At 38.8% G+C, this 25979-nt stretch overlaps 6 protein-coding genes across 7 annotated transcripts; all 6 read right to left on the bottom strand.

Moving 5' to 3' along the window:
* Positions 1–3: 3 nt before the first annotated feature.
* On the bottom strand, positions 4–4604 carry LOC108649055 (soluble guanylate cyclase 89Db). 2 transcript variants are annotated; one of them, XM_089256520.1, is made up of 2 exons: positions 4298–4604; positions 4–2232 (listed from the first exon to the last, which is right to left on the bottom strand). In XM_089256520.1, exon 2 carries the CDS (start codon positions 2112–2114, stop codon positions 105–107), a length of 2010 nt encoding a protein of 669 aa, XP_089112646.1. In that variant the 5' UTR covers positions 2115–2232; positions 4298–4604; the 3' UTR covers positions 4–104. The 2 variants fall into 2 exon arrangements, with proteins under 2 accessions (XP_089112646.1, XP_017953543.1); XM_018098054.3 differs by having other exon boundaries at positions 4104–4603.
* A 2498-nt stretch (positions 4605–7102) lies between these two features.
* On the bottom strand, positions 7103–9317 carry Gyc89Da (Guanylyl cyclase at 89Da). Its single transcript, XM_018098055.3, has one exon. It carries the CDS (start codon positions 9230–9232, stop codon positions 7229–7231), a length of 2004 nt encoding a protein of 667 aa, XP_017953544.1. The 5' UTR covers positions 9233–9317; the 3' UTR covers positions 7103–7228.
* Positions 9318–12060: 2743 nt separating this feature from the next.
* On the bottom strand, positions 12061–13291 carry CSN5 (COP9 signalosome subunit 5). Its single transcript, XM_018097978.3, has 3 exons — positions 13024–13291; positions 12395–12971; positions 12061–12322 (listed from the first exon to the last, which is right to left on the bottom strand). The coding sequence occupies exons 1-3, from the start codon at positions 13282–13284 to the stop codon at positions 12177–12179; spliced, it is 984 nt and encodes a 327-aa protein (XP_017953467.1). The 5' UTR covers positions 13285–13291; the 3' UTR covers positions 12061–12176.
* LOC108654878 (transcription termination factor 2-like) lies at positions 13185–16216 on the bottom strand. Its single transcript, XM_089265170.1, has 4 exons — positions 16104–16216; positions 15804–16044; positions 14349–14989; positions 13185–14273 (listed from the first exon to the last, which is right to left on the bottom strand). Exons 1-3 carry the CDS (start codon positions 16128–16130, stop codon positions 14607–14609), a joined length of 651 nt encoding a protein of 216 aa, XP_089121296.1. The 5' UTR covers positions 16131–16216; the 3' UTR covers positions 13185–14273; positions 14349–14606.
* A 6823-nt stretch (positions 16217–23039) lies between these two features.
* Positions 23040–24070, bottom strand: LOC108654966 (uncharacterized). The gene is made up of 3 exons (XM_018106631.3): positions 23877–24070; positions 23470–23814; positions 23040–23397 (listed from the first exon to the last, which is right to left on the bottom strand). The coding sequence occupies exons 1-3, from the start codon at positions 23907–23909 to the stop codon at positions 23122–23124; spliced, it is 654 nt and encodes a 217-aa protein (XP_017962120.1). The 5' UTR covers positions 23910–24070; the 3' UTR covers positions 23040–23121.
* Positions 24071–24213: 143 nt separating this feature from the next.
* On the bottom strand, positions 24214–25918 carry Der-2 (Derlin 2). Its single transcript, XM_018113278.3, has 4 exons — positions 25572–25918; positions 25114–25470; positions 24883–25046; positions 24214–24820 (listed from the first exon to the last, which is right to left on the bottom strand). The coding sequence occupies exons 1-4, from the start codon at positions 25656–25658 to the stop codon at positions 24649–24651; spliced, it is 780 nt and encodes a 259-aa protein (XP_017968767.1). The 5' UTR covers positions 25659–25918; the 3' UTR covers positions 24214–24648.
* Positions 25919–25979: the final 61 nt, after the last annotated feature.

The following is a 25979-nucleotide window of genomic DNA, read 5'->3' as shown; positions in this document are numbered from 1 at the left end:
ATGGAGTATTCAAACGCTTTATTAACGTGACATACAAAAGTTATGGTTTGTACCACAAATATACATATATTTTTATTGGTTAGTAAAGTTCAGTAACAGATTTATTATTCTTCTGGTCCCTCAAGCAACCAATAGGTTTCCATATCGCCTTTGCCTTTGACTTTTACAAAGCCGCGTGCCTCCACCTTGTAACCCACATCTCGCACTTTCATGGCCGTATAGTTAGATAATTGTATTTTCCAAGGATCGCAGCTGCTCTCCATGCGTGAGGCCGTGTTCACAGTATCGCCAAAGAGACAATACCGTGGCACCTTCAAGCCCACAACACCCGCCACCACTGGGCCAGAGTTGATGCCCACTCGAATGGCCACATCCGGCAGATTGTGGGACTTCACCTTCTTGACGACCCTCAGAGCTAGGTCGCAGGCATGCTGGGCATGCAGGGGATTGATATCTGGTGCCCCGGACACTGCCATGTAGACCATGCCCACAGTTTCCACCTTGTAGACGAAAGGTGATATGATCTCTTCGTCCAGCGCGGAGAAGACTTTATTTAGGGTGTTTACCGCCTGCATTGCTTCCTGTACATTGGTTGATCCACTATCGTAGATGTTCATAACTTCAATAAAAATAACGGAGACCTCTTCAAAGCTCTGGCAGACGTGCTCTTGACCCATACGCATTCGTTCCGCAATTGGACGCGGAATCATCGAGTAGAGAAGTTCGTCTCCCTGCCTCTTCCAGGAATCGGCCAACTCCAAGGACTTTTCTAGCTCATCGGAACGCTGTTCTTCTTTTTCGAACATCATCTCCAGTTTGGAGCAATGCTGCCAGCCCGCCATGACAAGTTCTCTGCTCAGACCATGTGGATTCAGATCATTCAGGTACAGGCCAATGCTGTGCAGCTCATCCAAATTCTCTATAAGGGGACTGCATAGGAAAATTAACGAGTCGACATCCTTGATGTAGAACATCTGTCCCTTCAGGAGAATAGAACGCAGACCCACTGAAGGCCTACGTTGTCCTGTGGCTGGATCGATCTCATCACGTTTGGTAGCTGCCGCTTCTTCTTGTTCCTTCTCTTGCTCCTTCTCAAACTCATCGGCCTTAGCCAGTGCCATGGTCTGGGCTTCGTTTAAACTCATTTCGTCAAAATTCTCATAGTCCATGTTCAGAGCCGCGTCGTAGGCATCCCGATTGTGCCCGGTGCGAATTAGCTCCATCTCGAAGAGAACCGTTCGCATCTGTAGAATGGTGTTCCAATCAATCTTTGTGTCCTTCGGACGACGGCATTTGAACACATCCATGACATGGGTGCCAATGAAGCTTTTTGGATTAACTCCCGGATTATGCAATATCCAAGTCTCAATAATCTTCTCGCCAGCTAAAGTGATCTTCATATCGTGATTCAAAACAAACGTGAACGGAAACAGCTCCAGAAAGACATTCAAGTCTACAGGGGGCATCTTAAGCTGAGTGGGATGGGCGACAATGTTGACACGCTTAGCCATATAGTCGCGGTTATCAAAGTCCAGACGATACTTCACTATAACCGTTAGAGGACCCTCTGTCAGCTTGATTGGTCCCGCTGTTCCGCCGCAAATATCGTTCTGGCTTTCTATTACATAAGCTGTCATTTCGAGGCCATAAAACTCCTTTGCCACCTCCGTCATCTGGCCAATGAGATATTTCGACATACCCGTTCGTCCACTTCGATATAATATGACCGCTCCATTATCATCCATATTGGTCAATTGCATACTGGGCGACTTCATCTTCGGATAGGTGAATCTCATCTGGAGGTGTATATTATCGATGGACTGCAGAAAATCACAAAAATAGCGACCCGTCGAACGTATCATCTTGTCGTAGCCGAAATTACTAAAGAATCGCACGAAGCACCTGCCAAAGAAGTTCATGCAAAAGTCAAAGGACTCGCCCGTACAGGCCGAAAGGGCCGCCGCAATATCCGGCATCAGCTTGTCCGGATATATCTGATGGGTCTTAAAGGTGTTGTGCTTGCAGTCGACTATCTGGCATATCTTCTTCCACGTCTCCATGCCGTACTCCTCCTGTATATAGTGCTGCACGCTCTCATATAGCATGCCGTACATGTTGCTGGTAGTGCCACCCCCTAGGAGATTGTGGCCGAGGGCTTGCTGGGTGGTTGCGTGCCAGGTGTGTGGGCCAGGTGTCAGCCCTCTGTGCTTAAATTGCTTGCGTCAAGTTTATCTGCAACGAGGGAAAGTTTGTAAGCGCATAATTAGGGTGGACTATTACAAAGTTTTTCCATTATTCAAAGCACGATAAACTTTAGTCAATTTGCAAGAGATTACCAAAGGTCAAGACTGCGATAGGTCGTTAATTATACTTAAGTTATCTACTTTAGTTCAGTTTTTCTGACTATTCTCTCTGGATTTGACAATCTATTAGGCTTGCTATTGAAATAAGTTATGAGAGAATCATACTTTTTTGTTACATCCAAATAAAGTACTAGCTAATTTTTTTATTTTAGGTAACATTCTTAACACAAAATATAATTAATTGGAGCTCTGAGCTAGATATGCAATCTTTATTTAGACTATTTTGTAAATAAATTGGAAAGTCATTCATCAATCAAGCAGATAAATAAATGTTTTTTAGTAGGTTTGTGATTGATAGAAGATCTAGTTGATTAACATATTTCCACATTTTGCGTTGAGTGCTCAACCCGTTTAGGTTCTGCTGTCAAGCATAAAATTGAGTTAAGGATTTGACGAGTGTCTCATATGCATCACAGACCACAAAACATGCCCCCAGGACTCACGGAGAGTCAGCCAAGTATATCTTGCGCGGCGCATGCAGAAAAAGCTAAGAGGCTTCGTCCCAAGTAAAGAAATATCTTTTGATTTATTGCTCTGACAGTTTAATTTGGTTTACTCTCACGCGCGCCTGCTTCCGAGGCCTGCCCCACTTAGTCCTCCTGCCAGGAGAGCCCCGTTCTTATTGCTTGTCACGTTCGTGAAATAACAACAGCAACAGCTCTTTGTGTTGTTCTTAGCTTAATTCCTGTTCTTGTTGTGCTCTTTTATTTTTCAATTTGCCCTTGTAAAACATTTGTCTAACTAACCGGGAACCCATAAATTTTGCGCGAATTTAATATGGCTGGCATGATAAATTTCCAACGTTACCAACCGAAAACTCATTCAAGTACTTTATATGGCGTGAATAATTTGTTCAATTTTCAAAATAAATTCGTTAACGATGCAATTTTAATTAAATAAAAAGATGAATAGATTTTTTAAGGAATACTAGCGATATATAATAAATAAGATACTTTAATGTTTTAAGGCGAGCATTAAATGCCGAGCATTTAATCACTTTAATAATCCTTATTAGTAATAATTGAAAAATATGTGTAAGGTAACGAGAGATTGCTTGAATGCGACATCCCCTAAATCCTCCGAAGATTTGATATTCCCATTATTCGACCCATTTTTTCTGCATACAGAAGAAGCAGCATATGCCCACGCATAAGCACGCTCTCACTAAGTACGCTCCGAGTAAAAAATGAGAGATTTTTTAATTGATTATAATAATGCCATTCATGTATCTAATATTTGAAAAGAGTTTTCTGTTTCGAATATAATCTGTTGATTATATAAAATTTACCTTTTTAGCTCAACAAGTCACATATTTTATTATCATTCATTCTTGGACCTAAACAATATGGCTATAAGAAATTTTTAGCTATTGAATTGAGGTATATCTCTTATGTTAGTTTAAAGCCTACCAACTCCAATCTTGGCAATGGCATCGATCTGCCTGTTTTATAAACTACAATTGAGAATGCATACCTATTATTTAAGCTTACAGTAAGTAATAAATATATGCTTAATATGTTTAATTAATTCATGTCTATACTGCTTAGAAAATCTAATCCCAATAGTCATCCAATCAACTCCAATCTCGACAATACCAACAGCCAAGTTCACAAAAGGCTTGACTTATCAAAGGTCACTCAATTCGTGGTTATTTTGGGCCTCGGATAATCCGGATTGCTACTTAACATTCCAATTAGCATATTTATTGCCCGTGTATTAAATACACGGCATCTTGCTTACATTATGAGGCAGCAGTCCTTAGATATGCGAATGAAGTCCAAATGAGATTCTTGCTTAAGATGTAGTTTTGTGCTCGCTTTCGCTGCTCTTTGGTGTTAAATTTATCGGCGGCGCATTGTTTATTTATAATTTAAAGTTGGTCGAATAAAGCATATGCTTTACACACTCTCTCACACACACGCACACACACACACACATAAAGGCACGCACACAAATTTGCCCGGATTTGTCGCAGTTTCCCGTTGTTTAACACTTCGCCGTAGACGACTCACAGTCTGTCGCTGTCGGCTGCTGCTATTCAACTAATTTGTTGTTGTTGCCTTGCCGCATTTAACGGCGATGCTCCGAATGCTATACTTCATACGCGATGCTTTGCCTTCAAAGCTTCGTTCGCTGTCGCCGTCGCCGTCGCCGTCGCCGTTGCTTCGTGAATTTGCTTCGGACAGGGTTTCACAGCGTTCGCACCGCGTCGTGCGACTGGAGCGCGCTGCGTTGACGTCCAGGTCTTTTATAGGCGACTCCACATTTCCACGCACTTTACGCCTTTTTCTCACTTGTGTGTGTGCTGCCTGCCTGCCATTTACCTCATCTCTCTCTCTCATTCTCTGTGTAGACACGCACAGCACTGCTTCGGCCTGCATCATCATCGTTAGTGTTTCATTTCATGTCAGTGCTCGATGTCCCCCTCTGCTCCACGACGGGTCTGATGCCAATTGACGGACGCTTTTCGATAAAGCATCCAATGAAAGTGAGTTTATTCTTGCGTCCTTTGTCATTACGTGCTTACGCGCTCTTGGCGCTTTCTAGGAAATACTGTCCCTTGACTCTGTTACAATAGGGACGGACGCACGCACACACACAGATCACAGAGCAATATTTCTGTATGTGTTCAGGTATATTATTATATTGTAGTATATTATATTATATTAATTGAATTATTGATTGAGCAGAAAATTGATTTATGCATGCGTAATGAATGTATGTATGTATACCAGGTACAGCAATTTATTATCCCCTGGAAAAAAACTTAAATAATAACGGAATGTTAGCTATGACTTTTGAGTGTTTTTAAATTATTCTATAAGATTTTGATAGCCTTCTATATGAAGCAGATTTCTTATATTAACGCCAGTTCGAGGCATATTCGTCCAGCCCTGGTATCTTTGTCTGTTTTCTCACAGTTCATGAAATGTATCATTTTTGTAGCCTTTGCCTTTGCCTTTGCCCTGGGTGGACTCGGTTGATGTCCCACTGCTGCTGCTGTATTTAATGCTCTGACATTTTCACGCATACCCATAAAATCCAGAAAAATGTGTCTATGTGGGGGTCTGAGTGTGCGTTTGTCCTTACGTTTTTCACATTGTGTTTTAAAGCAATTTAATGCGGATTTTTGTTCGGATTTTTAGGATTTTTGGGTTAGGCAAAGAGCAAAAAAGGCAGGATTTGTGATTGCTTGACAATTTTATGGCCGAAATGATGTTTCATGGTATAGGCATGGATGAGACTTTAATATTTAGCTTAACAGAAACAAGGATTCCCATTTGAGAACATTTAAAAGCTACTCAAAATGCCATCAAGGATAGACAGCAATGAATTATGTTTGAATACAATAACCATTTATAAATTATTATGATGTACACGCGAGGAATGCAGTTCGGAGCAATCGAAGCTCGCAATTAATTGGCTTCACTGGTATATTTAGGTGTCCCCTTGGTCACGCAGAATGGCTTAATTTAATTACAGGAGCAGACGGGGAGAAGTGCGCACAATTGCCACTTAAGTTCGCCAGGAAGTATGCTATACAAGAGTATCTTTTAGGGGCCACGTCTGTGCGCACAATTTGACACGCGAATAGCTCATAAAAGTTATTAAAAACGAGTAAGCACCTTGTAATCGGTTCCACTCGACTGCCTAATACGCGCTCAATTCTGATAAACAATGTATGCATTATATTAAATTATACGGCGTAAGCATGCCATCTGTATGAGAAGTATTTCTCTGTTTTTGTCAGATAGACAAAGTATAGCCAATATGCCCTGTATGTATACTGTGGGCGAGTATTGTAATATTTTTTGGATTGGCATGGCATGTTAGATAATACGGAAAGGAGACAGTCCACTGCGACCACGTTATGGAAACGGACGTCAGGGCATTACGTTTTATGGGACATAACGATAACAATCGAGCTCATCAAAGCATCGGAATCAAGCTGTGTGGGAAGATGACAACCAGTTCTCTCTATAAAAAGATACTTGTGTGAGGTTATATTACGTATGTGTGTATTGCAATAAAGTTAATATCTAATTGGGGTTTCTTTTCATGGCAGGCAGATGACAATTAAGTTGAGAGGACGATGATAAGATGATTCGATGAGTGAAGCAAATGGAGAGGAAAATACTGAAAGGAATAGCAAAGAGAGAAAGAGATAGCGAGAGAGAGAGAGAGAGGCAGAGAGAGTGAGAGAAAGAGAGGGAGTCATAACTTTTTAGAGAAAGAGATAGAAATTAGTAGAGAGGGAGAGATTACGGCAAGGAGATAGAAAAGGGATCCGAATGAGAGAAAGACAAACAAATAAATGGTAAATGGAGAGGAAATAAAGACAGAGACGGAGAGTATAGGGAGTAAGAAAGAGAAATGCAGATAAAGAGAGAAAGAAGATAAGGAGATAGATAGAAGGAAATAGAAATAGAGACTAATAGAGAAAAAGAAGTAGGGGGAAGAAGTAACTGACAGAGTACAGGGAGAAAGACTGAAAAAAGCCTCAGAGAGCAATAAAAAACCTGAAAAAAGTAATTGAGACAGCTTGAAAATAGCTCGAATTGAATACAGAGAAAAAAAGAGCTATGGAGAGAAAGAAAGTGAGAAGAATAAGCGGGGAGGCACAGATAGACGAATTTATTATTATAGCGCTGGTAAGTTTCTATTCCTTTAACTCACACATAATAGTATACCAGCTCTATAATGTCAAATCCCACCAATTATATAAAAGACAGTCCACAAAGGAGATTACATAGATTTAATGCAATAATGAGAGCTTCTATAAATGCAGTGTAATGTGCTAGCTATATATGAATAGATATGTGATATACGTGTTAAGTATTACTACAATAGAAATTTCAATTTTATTAATCTTCAGGTCCTTCCACGAGCCAGAATGTTTCCATTTCACCTTTGCCCTTCACATTAACTCTGCCGCGTGCCTCCACTTTATAGCCCACATCTCGCACTTTCTCGGCCGTGTAGTTGGACAATTGTATTTTCCATGGATCGCAGCTGCTCTCCATGCGTGAGGCCGTGTTCACAGTATCGCCAAAGAGACAGTACCGCGGCACCTTCATGCCCACAACACCCGCCACCACCGGGCCAGAGTTGATACCCACTCGGATTGCCACATCCGGCAGATTGTGGGACTTCACCTTCTTGATGACCCTCAGAGCCAGGTCGCAGGCATGCTGGGCATGCAGGGGATTGATGTCTGGTGCCCCGGACACTGCCATGTAGACCATGCCCACCGTTTCCACCTTGTAGACGAACGGAGATATGATCTCCTCATCCAGCGCAGAGAACACTTGGTTTAGGATGTTCACCGCCTGCATTGCTTCCTGCACGTTGGTTGATCCACTATCGTAGATGTTCATAACTTCAATAAAAATAACGGAGACCTCTTCAAAGCTCTGGCAGACGTGTTCATTGCTCACGCGCATTCGTTCCGCGATGGGACGCGGTATCATCGAGTAGAGAAGTTCGTCTCCCTGCTTCTTCCAGCAATCGGCCAACTCCAAGGACTTTTCCAACTCGTCTGAGCGCTGTTCTTCCTTCTCAAACATTATTTCGAGCTTGGAGCAATGCTGCCAGCCCGCCATGACAAGCTCTCGGCTCAGACCATGTGGATTCAGATCATTCAGGTACAGGCCAATGCTGTGCAGCTCATCCAGATTTTCTATGAGGGGACTGCATAGGAAAATCAAGGAGTCGATGTCCTTGATGTAGAACATCTGTCCTTTGAGCAGGATAGAACGTAACCCTTGGGAAGCCCGACGTTGGCCCGTTGCCGGATCGATCTCTACCTCGCTGGACCCATCATCTATATCACCCACATTGTTATCGCTGAACTCTTGGGCTTTCGCCAGTGCGATAGCCTGGGCCTCGTTGAGGAGCATGTCATCGTAGTTCTCAAAGTCCATGTTGAGTACAGCATCATAGGCAAGCCGATTGTGCCCGGTACGGATCAACTCGAACTCAAAGAGGACCGTACGCATCTGGATCAAAGTGTCCCAGTCGATGGTGGTGTCCTTTGGCCTGCGACAGTAGAATAGATTCGTGACATGGGTGCCTATAAATGCCTTCGGATTGGCGCCCGGATTATGCATTATCCACGTTTCGACTACCTTCTCGCCCGCATGCGTTATTTTCATATCATGATTGAGCACAAAAGTGAAGGGAAACAACTCCAGGAATACATTCAGATCCACAGCTGGCATCTTAACCTGGGACGGGTGCGCCACGGTATTCACCCGCTTCGCCATGTACTCGCTGTTATCAAAGTCCAGACGGTACTTGACTATGACAGTTAGAGGACCCTCTGTCATTTTGATGGGTCCCGCAGTACCGCCGCTTATATCATTCTGGCTCTCGATCACGTAGGCCTTGATCTCCAGCCCATAAAACTCCCTTGCCACCTCCGTCATCTGGCCGATGAGATACTTCGACATGCCCGTGCGCCCACTTCGATATAGAATGACCGCTCCACCCTCGTCCATGCTGGTCAGCTGCATGCTGGGCGACTTCATCTTCGGATATGTGAAGCGCATGATCAGATGAATGTTGTCGATGGACTGCAGGAAATCGCAAAAGTAGCGACCCGTCGAACGTATCATCTTGTCGTAGCCAAAGTTGCTGAAGAATCGTACGAAGCACTTGCCAAAGAAGTTCATGCAAAAGTCAAAGGACTCGCCCGTACAGGCGGAGAGGGCAGCCGCAATATCCGGCATCAGCTTGTCCGGATATATCTGATGGGTCTTAAAGCTGTTGTGCTTGCAGTCGACGATGCGGCAAACCTTTTTCCATACGTCCATGCCGTACTCCTCCTGCACATAGTGCTGGACACTCTCATACAGCATTCCATACATGATTTGAAGATTTTACTATTTGGGCAGAAACTTTCTGCAAGTAGTCAATGTGGAAGATGAATGAAAATTATTATATCATTTAATATAATTTTTTATTATTTTATTTTTTTTTTATTTATGTTTTATAATGGTTTCTTGCGTTGAAGATCTGATCTAATTTGTATTAGTTTTTTCTTTCAATTAATACATATATGTATTTAAGTTTGGTGGGATGAATTAAAAAATGTGGTATTTTAGGATTTTAGCTAATCCTTCCTTTAGACTATATATTTTGGTTAAGTTTCACTTTAAATTTTGCATATTTTGAATACCTTTATAGTATACCTTTACAATTGCTTTTGCCTGGCTTTAAATGAGCAACAGGCTTGGGTTTTTAATTGAATTAAACTTCGTATCCCCGTATCACTTTGCAACTGTTTGTAGTTTTGCCCGCATTTCCCAGCGGCACTTATTTATTTATGGAGCAAACGGAATGTAATTTCCCACAGCACAGGAAACCCCAGCGTGTAATTTTTGTTGTTGTTTGCTTGCTGGTTCTGCGCTTTGTATACCGGAAGAGGTTGTTGCTGTGATTTTCCGTTATATATAAATATATATATTTTTTTAAAGGCTGTTCGTACTGCTTGTGTCTGCGTCCTGCGAATGAAGCGCCTGCCTGAGTCGTACACGACTTTTATAGCCAGCTGCCCGCTACATCAGCCGCCCCGTTTCGGAACCCTTTCGGGTGCTTCAGTGGTGGCCCCATGCCCGCCGCCTCCTCTGCTCGTTGACAGTGTTTCATTACATGTCATTGCTCCTTGTTGATGCCAATTGACGCTTGCTAAGTCGATAAAGTACCCGCAATGAAGTATGCTTTCCCTATTTTTATTGCTTTCACAACAATAACTCACACGCACAAAATGCGTTCCTTGCACTCCTATCCATGTACATAAATACTGTTTTGTTAGGGGTTAAGTCCATAGTGCTGATTGGGGTTTCCCTTTGGCATTTAAATAGCTCACACTGTCTATTCATTTATATACTTGGCATATTCATTGTCAACTGAAAGGAATCTAATCTGTGGTTTATTATAAACACATAAAATGGCAATCAAACGATTTCTGAATATTCATTTCTTAAGTAACTTTCATTCTCAAAATTATAAAAATAAATAAAATAAGATACAATCATTTCTTCTGTACGTTGATACTACTCATAATGTGAATATTATTGTAGTATATCCGCATTCAATTGTTTCCAGCTCCAAAGCAAGAAGATTTCTTAACTGTAAACCTATACAGTGAAAATCGCAGAATTTGCTTTAGTTACGAGTCAGGCACAAAAGAATAAGAGTTGTTTTTGGATCATCGAAAGAGTAGCTCGACAATCCCTTACAGAGTCAGTCAGGCTTCCTTCTGCATAAAACAAAAAGCAATATTTCGAAAAACAATATTTCCTGAATTTCAGCGTTACTGCATGAAACGGAATATGTTATGGGTATTTAAATATTCATTTCATAAAAGCTTTTTGTTTGCTGGCAATTAATTTGATGCGAGTTCAAGGATGTCATTGTCCAAGGACAAAAAAAAAAAAAAAACAAATCACAGTAGGCATACAAATCTACGTAAGGGAGCCGAAAAACAAATGTTGACAGCTGATGACAGCGGTTAAGCGCTAAAGGATGTTGTGCTATTTATATTAGCTATCTGGTTACAGTGCTGAGCTATGAAAAACGTTAAATTGTGGATAAAAGTAGGCTAAAAGAGGCTAAACTTCCAAAATGGAATACCAGGCTACATACATATATAAATGTGGAAGAAACATATTTGCTTATCATAAAAATAAAATAAAAATCAACAAAATAAATTGACATACAATACTATGCTGACCATTTCCTATTTCTTTTTAATCAGAATTTTCTCTTTTCTCCAATTTTTATGTATGTATGTCTTCTAAGTATTTTTGTCCTCCTTGTATTTCCGTCAAGTCTTCAATGCTTAGTTGAACGATCAATAAATTTTCAAACACGCTTAACTTCACTTTAATGCACGGCACAGTCGATCCTGGGCGACTGAAGAAATGCTGCAGCTGCTGCCCTTTATATAGGGCAACATTCACTCAAAGCCTTAGTCGCTCTCAAATGTTGATCCAAGCGCCAAGTAGAGGTCGTTCCAGTCTACCTTTAAAAGAAAAATGAGAGCATTGTCTACACTCTCTGCAAGCATTCTAACGTCGTTTTACTTAAATACATACAGCAAATGAATATTACTGCATACATATAGACAACTTAAATAATCTTCTATAGTTCTTTATCCATTGCTTTTCTCAGGTAGACAGACAGCGAGGCAAATATACAGATATACAGTCAAATTTCTTTACCTCATTACGCTGCTCAAGAAAATGTATGTTTGATAGAGTTGAATTCTAAATAGCTTATGTACATTAATAGTTACAGTTATTAGATGGCAAGACAGCAATTTATTTTTAGCAATTTAGACAGTAATTTTTTAGTTTCCAGGTTCTCTTAAGAACTAGAACTTGAGAGTCTGCCTTGTCTGCCTCTATTTCCGGCTATTCGCTAATTCATTTTCAAAGGTCTTATCATCATCTAGCGAGATAGGCTAAAACTAGCCTGAAATAGGCTAAGCTGGCAACACTGGCCTGGTAAGTTACACACACACACAACATATATGCGAGGAAGTCTTCGAATAAGTAATTTAATATTTAATAAAAGCTTCATTTCAGCTTTTTGGTGCTGGCACGTGAAAGTCCACTCAATTAAAGCCTCTGCTCTTGACACACCTGGATTCAGCCCTGTGCCCGACCGTTAAATAAACACTTCTGTAGTCTTCATGATTGATGTGGCAAATAAGATTGCATTTATCATGGAAAATGCAACCTAATTGGTTATTTATATATATATTTATGAATACAAAGTGTTCTTTAGATTGTTCTTCGGTGCTGCCTATTTGCCCAAGCCCACCTTGTTGAAGAGCTTGTCCTTGACAAGTTGGGCCATCAGGCCGTGGATGAGCTCGATAGTGGAGCGGCTGCAGTCGCGCGTTGCCTTGGACAACTTGTCCTCGGATCTCTTCTCATTGATGTCGGTGCCTGGGGAAATAGATTAAATTTTTATTATAAAAGGCGAATCGTGAACTTTTTACATCAATCAAGTGTATGTACCGCGACCTAAGAAGTTTTCACTTTGCTCCAGCTTCTCGGACAGGTCCATGATCTGGCCGGTGGTGTATTCCGTATTGGTTAGGAGACCTGAGCTGCCCAGTGTATTCACCCAGTACTTGTTCCACAACGAGTCGAGCAGTTTGCGATCCAAGTCCGACTTGAAATAACTTATCTCCAACGGATAGTATTGCTTGCAGTGAACACCAAAGTCCTCGATCTTGTTGAGCGGGATCGTCTGATACTCCGACGGTTCTTCGTTGGGCGGCTTGTAGCCTTTAGGATATGTGCGGAATGCACCAAGGCATACTTTTCCAGCAGACACGGTGCGCACCGGATCAACAACAATGGCGACGAAGGGCTCCTGGTAGGTCTGATTGAGCATCTGGGTGGATACATCAATGCCCGACAGCCAGCAGCCGTATCCTGGATGACTGTGATACCAACCAACAGCGTGCTCTAACCGTCCCACTTCTTTGGCCGCCTCCATGTAGGCGGTCATATACTCATAGGCTTGGGCCTGGGCATTAACTCTCGTCTCTGTTCCCTCTACGGGCAGTGCAAAAGCATCCATGACAATCTACAATTCAGTGCTTTAATTTCGAGCTTTTTCTTTTTATAGTTTTGCTCACCATTGTGTTGTCCTCCACTTTGCCCAGCATTAGACCCATCACCTCCAACGTTCCACCAGAGCGAGCGTGCATGACCATCTTGAGCAGTGCCAGAGCCGAGATTTTAATATCTTTAAAGAAATGCGGATCCTTTTCCCAGGGCTTGGCGTCAATTATTTGGCGCTGCTGCTCGGCATCATAACGAAAGATTTCATCGCAGCTGGGCAATGTCTGTACGTTATTCTCCAGCTCCCATTTCTTTTGTGCAGCATCAACATCCATTTTGTATTTTTATTTATGCTCCAATTTTATTTGTCCGGCTCGAAGTTTCCTACTGTTTTGTCCTCAATAGGTACTGTTAAGTCGTATACAGAGTAGTCAATTTAGGTGGCAACGCTATATAGCTAACCATGCGTCATATTTGCGTTTACAGTAGTGAATTCATCGTCAATTCTAGGTTGGCAGATTAAAACAGCTGTTGCTACTGTGATGAGCGTTTGCAGTGTGTCTTTTAACAGTGGCAGTCACTTATACTTCTTTCCGTTACGTTTTATGTTAACTAACAGCTCTGCTTTTAATATCAAACAAGAAATAAAAATATTGATAAAAATTTTGATATATTTACAAAATATATAATACAAAATATAAATTACTTCCATAGACTCAGAAAATATTCAATAACTTTTCGAACTGATGAAATAGCCGTCGCTCTGAGAAAATGAAAGGCTAAATTCAACTTATTTTGCTGCACCTGTTGAACCTGGCCATCCACCGTATCCTTGCAAAAAAACTGATAGACGGAAACATTTCTGTTTTTCTGATCCAGACGATAGATGGCACTTTGTGGTTTCAAATGCGGATTCCAGTGACAATCCATGACCAACAAAGAATTGGCTCCATTTAAATTTAAGCCAGATATCGCCAATTCCGACGAGAGCAGTAGAACGCAAGGCTCATCAGATTCGTTAAATTTTCTGATTGTATCCTGCGTATCACTGCCAGTTAACGTTATAATCCTTAGTTCTCTGTCGACGCTATTTAAATATTCTTTCAATATTTCCAGCAGTATTGCCATCGTTATACTACAATGATTTTCCCCTTATTTTGCAGTACGCATTATTATTTATTATCTTAGTAGCTTCAAGGATTTTCGTTGAGGGAGTGGCCCGGTCAAAGATGGGATTCTTTAGGCTCAGAGCATTAGCATCAGATGTGTCACTGTAGTCAAAGTCGCTTTCGCCTTCGTATTGCCCCTGTCTAATTATGCTCATCTGTATTACAATATATTTAAATAACAAATATATTTAATTGTGGTTAGTTTCATGGACACAGATTCTGAAACTTACCGAACGGATTAGATATGGATGCGCGCATAGCTGTTGAAGGCGTTGCACCCGCACCAAGTGAATCATGGAGCGCCTATGGACTCGTCGATCCAATTTGCTGCGAACTTTGTCATACAATATTCTTTCCTGTTCATTAAGTTCTATTTCAATGGGAATTTCATTTAAAGTTGGAAAATTCTGAATCTGTTTTTTGTTGACAGTTGACTGAATATCAGACATTGTACGCCTTAAGCACAAGCGTTTATCCATCGTTAACTGTTATCCGCATAGAAAGCCGAGCAATGCCATATAATCATTTACATTATTCTGAATTGGCTCTCCAGTCACAGCCCATCGAAAATGGCTGTTCAGAGCGCGGATTGCTTTTGAACATTCCGTCTTGGTATTTCTTATGGCTTGGGCCTCATCCAAGATGAGGCGACGCCATTTGAGATTCAGCGGATTCGGTTCTTTCTTCCCATCAAACGTTACAATTCTATAGGTGGTAATCACAATGTCTGCCTTAGAAATGTCCTTGGTTTCGCGATTTGTTCCGATGTACTCATAAACCGTTAGCTGATCCCCTGCCAAAGCTCTAATCTCATCTACCCACTGGGTCACAATAGCTTTTGGACATACAATCAAAGTGTTGCCAGTATAATCTAAAACAAATTAAGTAATTGTATGACGTAGTATAAGTGAAGAAGAATACTTCGAGTTATATTTTGTTTGTACCAGGGGTCAAGATTTTTAAAATGATTATTTATGTTTGTTTATGTTTATCCAAAAGTCTAACCTACACTACAAGTGTTTGATATATTATGCTTCTACATTCAATCATCAAAAGTCGTAAGTACAGTAAGGCATACGATTAGAGCAGTTTTGCTTCTGGAATTTCATTATCTACACAGGAATATGAGAATTCAGAAGAAGTAAAACTGCTCAAATCGGTCGAATTCCAGTCGAGATATACTAATATGTTGATTTAATATCTTTTATACTTTTATATATACTTTTATATATATACTCGATGCACAAATATGAGTGGATGTGGGAAATGATCTGAAATGTGTAGGAACTTATCATATATACATATATACATATATGTATGTATATGTATATAATAAATACTTGATAAGTTCCTGCAAATATTTGAATATTGTGCATATGTATTTATAAACGCATATGTGTATGTATGAAAGCCCGGTTTCAGATACACTATCGTTTGCTCAACGTAATAATACTAATTAAATAATTCTAATTGTTTGTATTGTAATTGTAATGGGATTGATATGCGAATTTGAAATATGTATTTATCTCAGTGGTCTACATATAGATCGCTGATCGTGCTAATCAAGAATATATACATATTTTATTCTCTACCATGCCTGCCAAGCTGATTTTTTTGCTTATTTGCTTTCAGTCTACATATAACTCGTATTTTTAAATTAAATATTAACTTAGAGCTTAACTTACTCTTGTTTGAAGTGTCCCCATTCTCCAGTTGTTTGAGGAGTACCCAGCAAATCATAGTACACGTACTACCTAATCCTTTATCATCGGCCAGGATACCACCGAATGGTCTCATACTCTCACACAAGTCCATCCAATGGAGAGCTTCTTCTTTATGATTCTCGAGATGCACACCGAGGCGTGATATACTACCGGGCTGGATTGTAAATCTGCCTGAAAAGCTGGCCAATTCTTTCTTGAGTTCCTAAAAGTAATTAAATATTTAAAATAATATGTTTAAAATTATTTTTTCGAGACACATACCTGGCTGGAACTTATATGCAACGGCATTTTGGGCGACTATAAAGTTGTTCACGTTGCGAAAAAAGATCCGGATGTTTACTGTTGGGGATATACACAAAAACTAATTCTATATCGGATGAATGTTCATTATGCATACTAATAAGAATTTCACATTCGAGTTATGACACACAAGCGTATAAGAATACATTCGTATAAGAGATTTGTTTTGCGTTTAACAGTAAGTTAACAGTGACATTTTAAGAAAGGCGCGTGCTTTGAATTTGAGTCATAACACTGACCAGAGAACACATAGACTAGACATGTAGAACAAATTTTTCTACACCTCGACACTGTTAAGTTGAGCGACCGCTATACTTCGTATTTGCTCGGCTCGGTCGCTGGAGGTTTGAGCAATGAAAATACTGCATGACAAAAACAGTGCGCTGTGAGCGCTCAACCGAAATGGTCCCAATTCCGTATGAAGCACAGCTATGAGCCATTTTTTCTACTCTTTCTCTCTCTCAGTCCCTCTCTCTCGCTCTCTGTGGTCGCTGAAATCATCACTCTCAGCCGCGCACAGAAATTGAAATTTTTGTTCGCGACGATCCCAGCTCTTTCCTTTTAAGTGAAGGGTATACCGAAATTTGTAAAGCGTTTGCCACGTTCATACAAAATGCTAGCTTTTTCATAATTATTTCTAAAAAGGGTATGAAAGTGTTGATGCTCATAATGAAAATGTTTTCGCGATGAGCATGCACACACACAGTCTTCGTTGCTACATGTATTATGAGCATTTGTATGCCTGTGTGCGAAGCTCTTGCTGCCTGTAGCAATTTTAAAGCCCAGCATTTGCATTTGGTCGATCATGAGAAGTGCTCACATACATACATACATATGTATATATGTACATTTGATTGTGTGTACGCATGCGATGCTATGGATTAGCACTTGTAGAAGCATTTGTTTGCCTTGTTTGCCTATTTGCCTTTACATGTGCGTGTGTGTATGTGCATGTGTGTATGCATGGGACATGAACATTGGCGTGTGCCTACCTCAACTTAGAATTGGTTGACCGAATTAGGGCTCGAATTGCAGAATCGCTTGTCTATTTAAGTACCTTTTATTTTTTATCTATGATGGTATGATTGCCTATCGAAGCCATTGATTCATAAAAACAATTGTTTTAAATAAGAGTTTGTTTAATTTCATTTAATTAATTTAATAAATAGAAAAATAGAAAACATAAATCTTAATATATAAAACAAATCAAAACAAAGATAATTCAATAAATTTATAATTCAGCAACATTAACTAGATAATTCAATAAATTTATAAATGTAAATTTCTACATATGTACATAATTTCATATCATTAATTTAATATAATTATAAATAAAATAATTAATATAAAATTAAAAAACATAACATTCAATAAGTATCAACAAAAACAAAGATTATTTATTAATAAAAGCTTAAATTATATGATTAATATGTACATATGTATGTATATATATATATATACATATACATATATATGCAAAAATGAAAATTCCCTGGCGACGATCACATTGGCCTTCTGATGAGTATACCACACTGTTGAAAGATTTTACAATGATTATGTAAAAATAAAAATTTTTTGTTATTGTTTTTACTTACATGTATACATATCCACATACACACATACATGCATATGTGCAAATCTTTATTCGCTGCCCTGTGCTGTTAATAGTGTACGTGCGTATACATATATGTACGTACATATGTATGTATGACGAGCATGCATACACAAATTTACAGTCCCTTGATACATGTATGGGCTTTTGTGTGCGTGCGGCGCGATAGTCAATTCTTTCTCAGTATTTTCGTCAATCTTCAGTTAAAGTCCCGTTTTACATGTATGAATAAGCTATTATGTGTTAGTATGGGAAACTATTCTTGCTGCCTGAGGAATATTGTGTGTATGCTCATAATACGTGAACATTAGCTTGTGACTGCCACGGGCTTTTAATTGTGCGAGCGATTTGGAATTAAATTTGCAGAGAGAGTGCTAAACATTATTTAATTATTATTTACATGTAAGTGATTTTTCTATTGTTAAGAATCGTGTCAATATTTATATAAGTTTCTTTAAAAAAAAATGGATAAAACTAGTATTTTAAAGAAATCACGAGGAAGTGGGGATAAATGCATTATTGAAGCGTGTGGTGCTAGTTATAGAAAAAGTTCAGTTAATTTTCCCGTTAGGTTATTTTCGTTTCCATCAAAGGAATTTTATTTAAATAAGTGGATAAAAGCTTGTAATCTACCCAGTAATTTCGACTGGAAAAAAGCTAAAATTTGCAACAAGCATTTCGAAAGGAAATATTTTGGGAAATTTAAATTAAGAGTCAGTGCTGTCCCAACCTTAAATTTGTGCAGCTCAAATTTTGTTTCAAATAATAATGCTGACGTAGGTGATGACATTTATTCAATAGATATTCAGGAAGAAGATATTACTCCATATAGCTACCAAAGGAAAAGTTTAGAAAAAGTAGTGGATGGCTTTGTGAAGCCATCCGACCCAGAACAGCAGCATCAGATCAGCAGCATTCAAAGTCAAAGTGACGAGGAAGAAAATTTGGATAATTTTTTGTGCTTTGACAATAGTTTAAAAAATCAATTATGGCAAGATTTAAGCGCCGGTAGGTCTTCGTTTTGTTCAAATTGTTTAAAAAGAGAGCAAAACGAAGCATATTATAGGAAAAAATATTATGAAATGGAAGTAGCTTTTAAGAACATACAGAAAGAGAATCATAATTTGAAAAAAAGGTATTTATCTTTAAGAAATGCTCATAGGCAAAGAAAAATTTACCAAAGAGCCAGAAAGGAGAAAAAGCATGTTAATATCTTCACGACTATTAACAATTTACCTCATGTTTCAGACCAATCAAAGGTCTTATGTAAAATGCTTTTAAAAAAAAATCAGGTATATAACAGCGCTGAAAAAGTTATTTCGCAAAATATGCATTTTTACTCAGCTAGGGCATATGATTACTTAAGGGATGTTCTTAATTTAAGACTCCCGTGTAAGAAACAATTAAATCGCTGGGCGATTTTAAAAAATTTAGTTCCTGGATTTAATCCAGAACTATTAGAAAACTTGAAGGGCATTGTCGAAAAAATGAGCGCTAAGGCGAAATATGCCGTTTTAGTTTTCGACGAGCTAAAAGTAAAAAGAGGGCTTCAATACAATTCATCTCTTGACGAGATACAGGGATTTGAAGACGATGGTGTTAAAAGGAGTAAGTTTTTAGGACAGCAAGTCTGTGTTTTTCTTGTTAGGGGTCTTTTTGATAACTGGAAGTATGTTTTAAGCTATACGGTTTCAGCCCGTGGCATAAATCATACTGACCTGAAAAATAAAGTAGAAGAAAATATTGGACTAGCGCAAGCATTGGGGCTTAATGTCAAAGCCGTTGTTTGCGATCAGGGATCCAATAATAGAGCAGTTTTCAATAGATGGGGTATTAATTTAAATAATTCTTCATTTGAAGTCAATGGCGAAGAAATTTTTGCAATATTTGATGCACCGCATCTAATAAAATCTCTTCGAAATATTCTTTTAAAGAATAATATTTCAACACCTGATGGCACAGTTTCATGGGGAATAATAAGAAAATTATATGAAACTGAAACCAAAAATTTAACTCGCTTATGTCCGAAATTAACTCTAAAACATGTCAGTCCGAATTGTTTTGAAAAAATGAAAGTTAAATTTGCCACACAAATCTTTAGCCACAGTGTAGCTTCTGCGATACGCACTGTTATAGATTCAGGTGGATTTGCTGATTGCAAAGACAGTGCAGTTGCAACGGCAATATTTATTGAAAAAATTAATAACCTCTTTGATTGCTTAAATAGTCATGTGCTATTTGATAGCAATCCTTATAGATGTGCTCTTAGGGAGAAAAATAATATTCACGCATACCTTCTGGAAATGCGTGATTATTTCCAAAATCTGCATTATCCACACAAAGTGTATTGCATTGATGGGATGAGAATTACAATCTCATCGGTAATTGCTTTGGCAGAAAATATTTGGAGTGACAACAATGATCTGTTCTTTGTTGCCACATCTAAATTAAATCAAGATCCGCTAGAGAATTTATTTTATTTGATTAGATGTCGGGGAGGAACAAATAGTAATCCAACAGTATTCGAATTCAATACAATACTGTCTAAAATGCTATCCATGAAAATGTTGACATCAACTTCGGTATCTGGAAATTGTATTCCAGATGAAGATTTGATGTTGGCCAATATCATAAAAGATAGCGGGTCCAAATTATCTGTTTTTCATGAGCAATGTAATTCATCTCACACTCCAACAGATATTGAACCATTAGATGATGATTTAGAAATAGAATTGTCATTAGATACAACCATTGCCAATATACAAAATGATTTTAATGAAAATGCATTGCGATATTTTGCTGGGTATCTTCTGCACAAACTGTTGCAAAACACTGATTGCGAAGTTTGTACAAATCTTCTAAAATCATCAGACGAAATGCAGTGTTCTTCTGAGTATTTGATACTCAATAAAAATTTTCATTATATAAATAGATATCTTAAATTGAAGGCCCCTTCCGACCATTTTTACAATTTGATAAAGCTGCATTTCGAAACATTTAGGACTATTTTCGAAAAGAAGCCACACATCGCTCGCATTAAAGAGAAAATTGTTCTGTACTGCATGCACGCTACAGCAAAATCATCTTTAGATAAGGAATGGTTTTCCCCCACCCATCCTTGCTGCCAGCACCGAAGATTTATTATTGATCGGTTTGTTTTAATTTTAATTAGGAAAAATTGTAAGTGGCAAACCGAAAAGATTGTTGGTAAAATCAACATAAATAAACGAAAATTAAAAATAATTAAAGAATAGGTAGTTAACTATATATTGGCGCGATTCTTAATAATAGCAATAACACTTAACACTTCCTCCGCGGAGCTGATCAAAAGTCGTCCGCACAATTAAAAGCCCTTGGCAGGCGCAAGTCAATGTCACGTGTTATAAACATTCATATGTGCATACATATGTACGTACATATATGTATACGCACGTACACTATTAACAGCACAGGGCAGCGAATAAAGATTTGCACATATGCATGTATGTGTGTATGTGGATATGTATACATGTAAGTAAAAACAATAACAAAAAATTTTTATTTTTACATAATCATTGTAAAATCTTTCAACAGTGTGGTATACTCATCAGAAGGCCAATGTGATCGTCGCCAGGGAATTTTCATTTTTGCATATATATGTATATGTATATATATATATATACATACATATGTACATATTAATCATATAATTTAAGCTTTTATTAATAAATAATCTTTGTTTTTGTTGATACTTATTGAATGTTATGTTTTTTAATTTTATATTAATTATTTTATTTATAATTATATTAAATTAATGATATGAAATTATGTACATATGTAGAAATTTACATTTATAAATTTATTGAATTATCTAGTTAATGTTGCTGAATTATAAATTTATTGAATTATCTTTGTTTTGATTTGTTTTATATATTAAGATTTATGTTTTCTATTTTTCTATTTATTAAATTAATTAAATGAAATTAAACAAACTCTTATTTAAAACAATTGTTTTTATGAATCAATGGCTTCGATAGGCAATCATACCATCATAGATAAAAAATAAAAGGTACTTAAATAGACAAGCGATTCTGCAATTCGAGCCCTAATTCGGTCAACCAATTCTAAGTTGAGGTAGGCACACGCCAATGTTCATGTCCCATGCATACACACATGCACATACACACACGCACATGTAAAGGCAAATAGGCAAACAAGGCAAACAAATGCTTCTACAAGTGCTAATCCATAGCATCGCATGCGTACACACAATCAAATGTACATATATACATATGTATGTATGTATGTGAGCACTTCTCATGATCGACCAAATGCAAATGCTGGGCTTTAAAATTGCTACAGGCAGCAAGAGCTTCGCACACAGGCATACAAATGCTCATAATACATGTAGCAACGAAGACTGTGTGTGTGCATGCTCATCGCGAAAACATTTTCATTATGAGCATCAACACTTTCATACCCTTTTTAGAAATAATTATGAAAAAGCTAGCATTTTGTATGAACGTGGCAAACGCTTTACAAATTTCGGTATACCCTTCACTTAAAAGGAAAGAGCTGGGATCGTCGCGAACAAAAATTTCAATTTCTGTGCGCGGCTGAGAGTGATGATTTCAGCGACCACAGAGAGCGAGAGAGAGGGACTGAGAGAGAGAAAGAGTAGAAAAAATGGCTCATAGCTGTGCTTCATACGGAATTGGGACCATTTCGGTTGAGCGCTCACAGCGCACTGTTTTTGTCATGCAGTATTTTCATTGCTCAAACCTCCAGCGACCGAGCCGAGCAAATACGAAGTATAGCGGTCGCTCAACTTAACAGTGTCGAGGTGTAGAAAAATTTGTTCTACATGTCTAGTCTATGTGTTCTCTGGTCAGTGGTCATAATCAAGCAGCTTGCGATTCGTTTTCACATAGAAATATATAGATTAAATAAAATAATTGTAATTATATTAATTCCTTAGAATTATCAACAATACTCAACAGTTTAATACTTATCAGTGAACCTCTCAATCTTCCAAGAGCTCTTGGTCCTCCTATGTGATCCGTTATGTTATCTAAACATGTGTTAACCAGCAGGTAGTGGAAAATATGCTGTTAAGATTATTGAAACTATTGAAAAAATTGCACTTTTGTAAATACATACATATATGATTTTCTATTAAAAAATGCTGTTTGCATTTTATTTAGATAATAATCTATATTAGAGAATAGATGAAAATGTACATTTTTCAATTAGAATACACGTTATATTAAATTCAAAATGTTAGTATATGCCGCTAATATGCAAAATGCGAAAAATGCTTAAATATAGAGCAATAAAATCCAAATAGCAAATGCGATAAATTCAATTAGGAATATTTATATTTTTCCACTATTGTCTGTCCAATGCCTCGATTATCAGTTTAAGAATATTTCGCTTTAGCTCATCAGCTATATGGGGTGGTAGGCGGCGCATTTCGTCGGCTACAAAATCGCCAAAGATTTGGTGAGAATGTGGCTTTGGCTCCCTCACTGCTGACGATCCTTCATGCAGTTCTGGAGCTTTTGCAGCAAAGGAGAACAGAGTGGAGCAGGTGTCGACCTCTTCCATCAATGGCTGTGAAGATGAGCGCTTGATGCAAACCTCATCATTCGGTTCGAGCTGTAACTGAAAAGTGATATCATAATAAAAATATATACATATGTTTATATATATGTAAATATGTGATTGGTGACTTACAGAATTGGCATCGAACTTCCGTGGCTCGCAGATTTCCTGCAAAAAGCTTAAATGCTCAAAGTATTGCCATTTGACCTCAATGTTCTGCTTCGCCTTCGCCTGATAGCTTCTATATTGGGCTCGCAGGTTGTCCCACTTGGCCTTGCAGTCGGCCAAGGTGCGATCCAGTTTGCTGGCTATAATTTGAAATGCTTGCTCGCGCAATTTGCTATCCTTGTGATTCGAATTGCTTGGATCCCATAGCAATTCTCGCTGTTCCACGAGCCGGATGAGCAAACGGACATTATCTGGGGTCCACTCCTGTTCGATTCTCCGTGATCTACGACAGCGTTTGTTGGCACTTACCTAGAAATATGTATTTGAGTTTAAATCATTTATTGAAAAAGATATTTTTATCAATATATTACCCAATCTTTAAAGTGTTTGGTTGTTGTCTCCATTGCTTATATGGTGTCTGTCAGAAATCTGGCATAGCGCTGCCAGACCAATATGCCCACAACTTACTATGGCCGCGACTGGCCAAGTAGTTGCCAGATCTATGCTGCCTTTTGTATGACAGCCATTGGATCGAACAATCATCATATGACAGCATTTGCTGGTTATAGTGCTGCCAGATAGTCTTCTATGGCAACATATGGTTGCTTGCCTGTTAAATTGTTGCACTGCTAACAAAATGCATTGATGGAATTGTATGACTTGTCAACATATGATAGCCACCGGCAATTGAAACAACAGATGGCGCTATTGAGAGTTTAACAGATTTCTAATTAGACATTTGTTTATTTTCATTTGTTACCTTGTTTTTTTTTTGTTTCTTTCATAAATATATATATACCTACATACATATATATAATCACATGTGCTGAATCATTGAAATGGAAACTTAAGGCCAATTGCATTAAATTGTACAACTGAGCATGGAACTCAAATCAAACAATAATACACACATACTTGAATCCAACTTTGGCTAACTATTGCACGCCACTCGCTTCGTTCTCTCTCTCTCTCTCTCTCTCTCTTTCAGTATCTCAATATGTAGCTAATCTTACCAAGCACCAGGTGAAAGGTGGCGGAGGGTTCTTAACGTTTAAGTCTCGTCCAAATGCTATTTGTTTTTGTGTTTTCATTTTTTGTTTTTTCTTAATAATTTAACAACACACGCTGCTTGCTTGTTTTTTGTTATTGCGCTGCCGCTGCTGCGGGCTGCTCAGCTGCATCTGGTGCTTCATTGGCCTCGGCCGGTGCATCTGGCTCCACTGGCTGACCCTCGCCGCCCCACATAAAGCCGCCAGGGCGATCTTCGGCAGCAGCTTGGTAATTGCGTTCAATGTGTTCATTGAAAAGTCTTTTACTGTACGAATGATAAAGATATAGAATAAATCCAAGCTTAAGTTCATGAATAAGCTATCTTACAGAAAATACGGCGTCTTAATCAGTCGGAAGCCGTTTGATAGGTGGGGATAGACATCTTCGAGCACATAGTAGATGTGGCCAACTCCCATGCCAATGATATCAACCCAAATGGTATTGCCCAATATCATGGAACAGCAGAGGAGTACCCAAGGTAGATACGGCGCCTGCCCAGATAATGGAAAACATATTAAATATTCAATATGCAATTGCAATTATATTTGTGGGGCTTACCTGAAAGTTGAGCACACCGAAGAAGTTCATGGGCACCAAAGGATTGCGCCTGGACCACACATAGACCAGCATTAACGTGAATGCCTGGCCGAGGAACAGCAGATTGACGAAGATGCCAAAGAATGTCATCAGCACGCCGCCAAAGATGAACATCATCACGAAATCGGAGCTGCGCCCGCGGAAGGAACCGTCCTCCAGCATGCGACAATAGCGATAGGTGAATATCATATTGAAGAAGAAACTGATGCCAATGGTACCAAAGTATAGGAATGTGGTGGCCAGACGCCAGATTTGAAATTTGCGTACAATCAGTGTGGGATTAAAGTACAACTGAAGCGGCGAGACTAAATCCAAGTGCTGGCAAATCAAAGATAAAGGCAAGCCACAAAACATATGCAGATTACGGTACACGTCAGCGTGCATTAGAATCACATTAGTTGTAACTGTAAAGGACTCACCACCGCCAACGTTGTGAGTACACAGACTGTAGTATACGCCCTTGTCACTATGGGCACTTCCATGTAGAACTGTCGCATTGCATTCATCCTGGAGCTCTTTTTGTGGATGGCTGTCTTCAAGATGACGGATCGAAATTTGCTGGTTATTTTGTGCGAGTTGTTGTAGTTGGGCGCTCTGGCAGCGCCTGCGTTCACATTTGTTGTGGCAATGTCTATGTGGCTACAAAAACAACTTGTAGATGTAGGGTTTACAATTATTATTGTTTCATGTATTTTTTATTTTGCTAGGCTTTGGAGCTATATAAAGTAAGTTTATTATCGATTATCGTTATACACAGTTATCGCCAAGTGCAACTGACCATCAGCTGACTAGTTAATGTTCCAGTAATTTCGTATGCTGCTTATAAC

Source organism: Drosophila navojoa, chromosome 2 (assembly GCF_054131105.1).
Source record: "Drosophila navojoa isolate 15081-1374.11 chromosome 2, UAZ_NAV_1.0, whole genome shotgun sequence".
NCBI classification, from domain to species: Eukaryota; Metazoa; Arthropoda; class Insecta; order Diptera; family Drosophilidae; genus Drosophila; species Drosophila navojoa.
The sequence above is the reverse complement of the archived record's forward strand: the minus strand, read 5'-3'. Positions and strand labels throughout refer to the sequence as shown.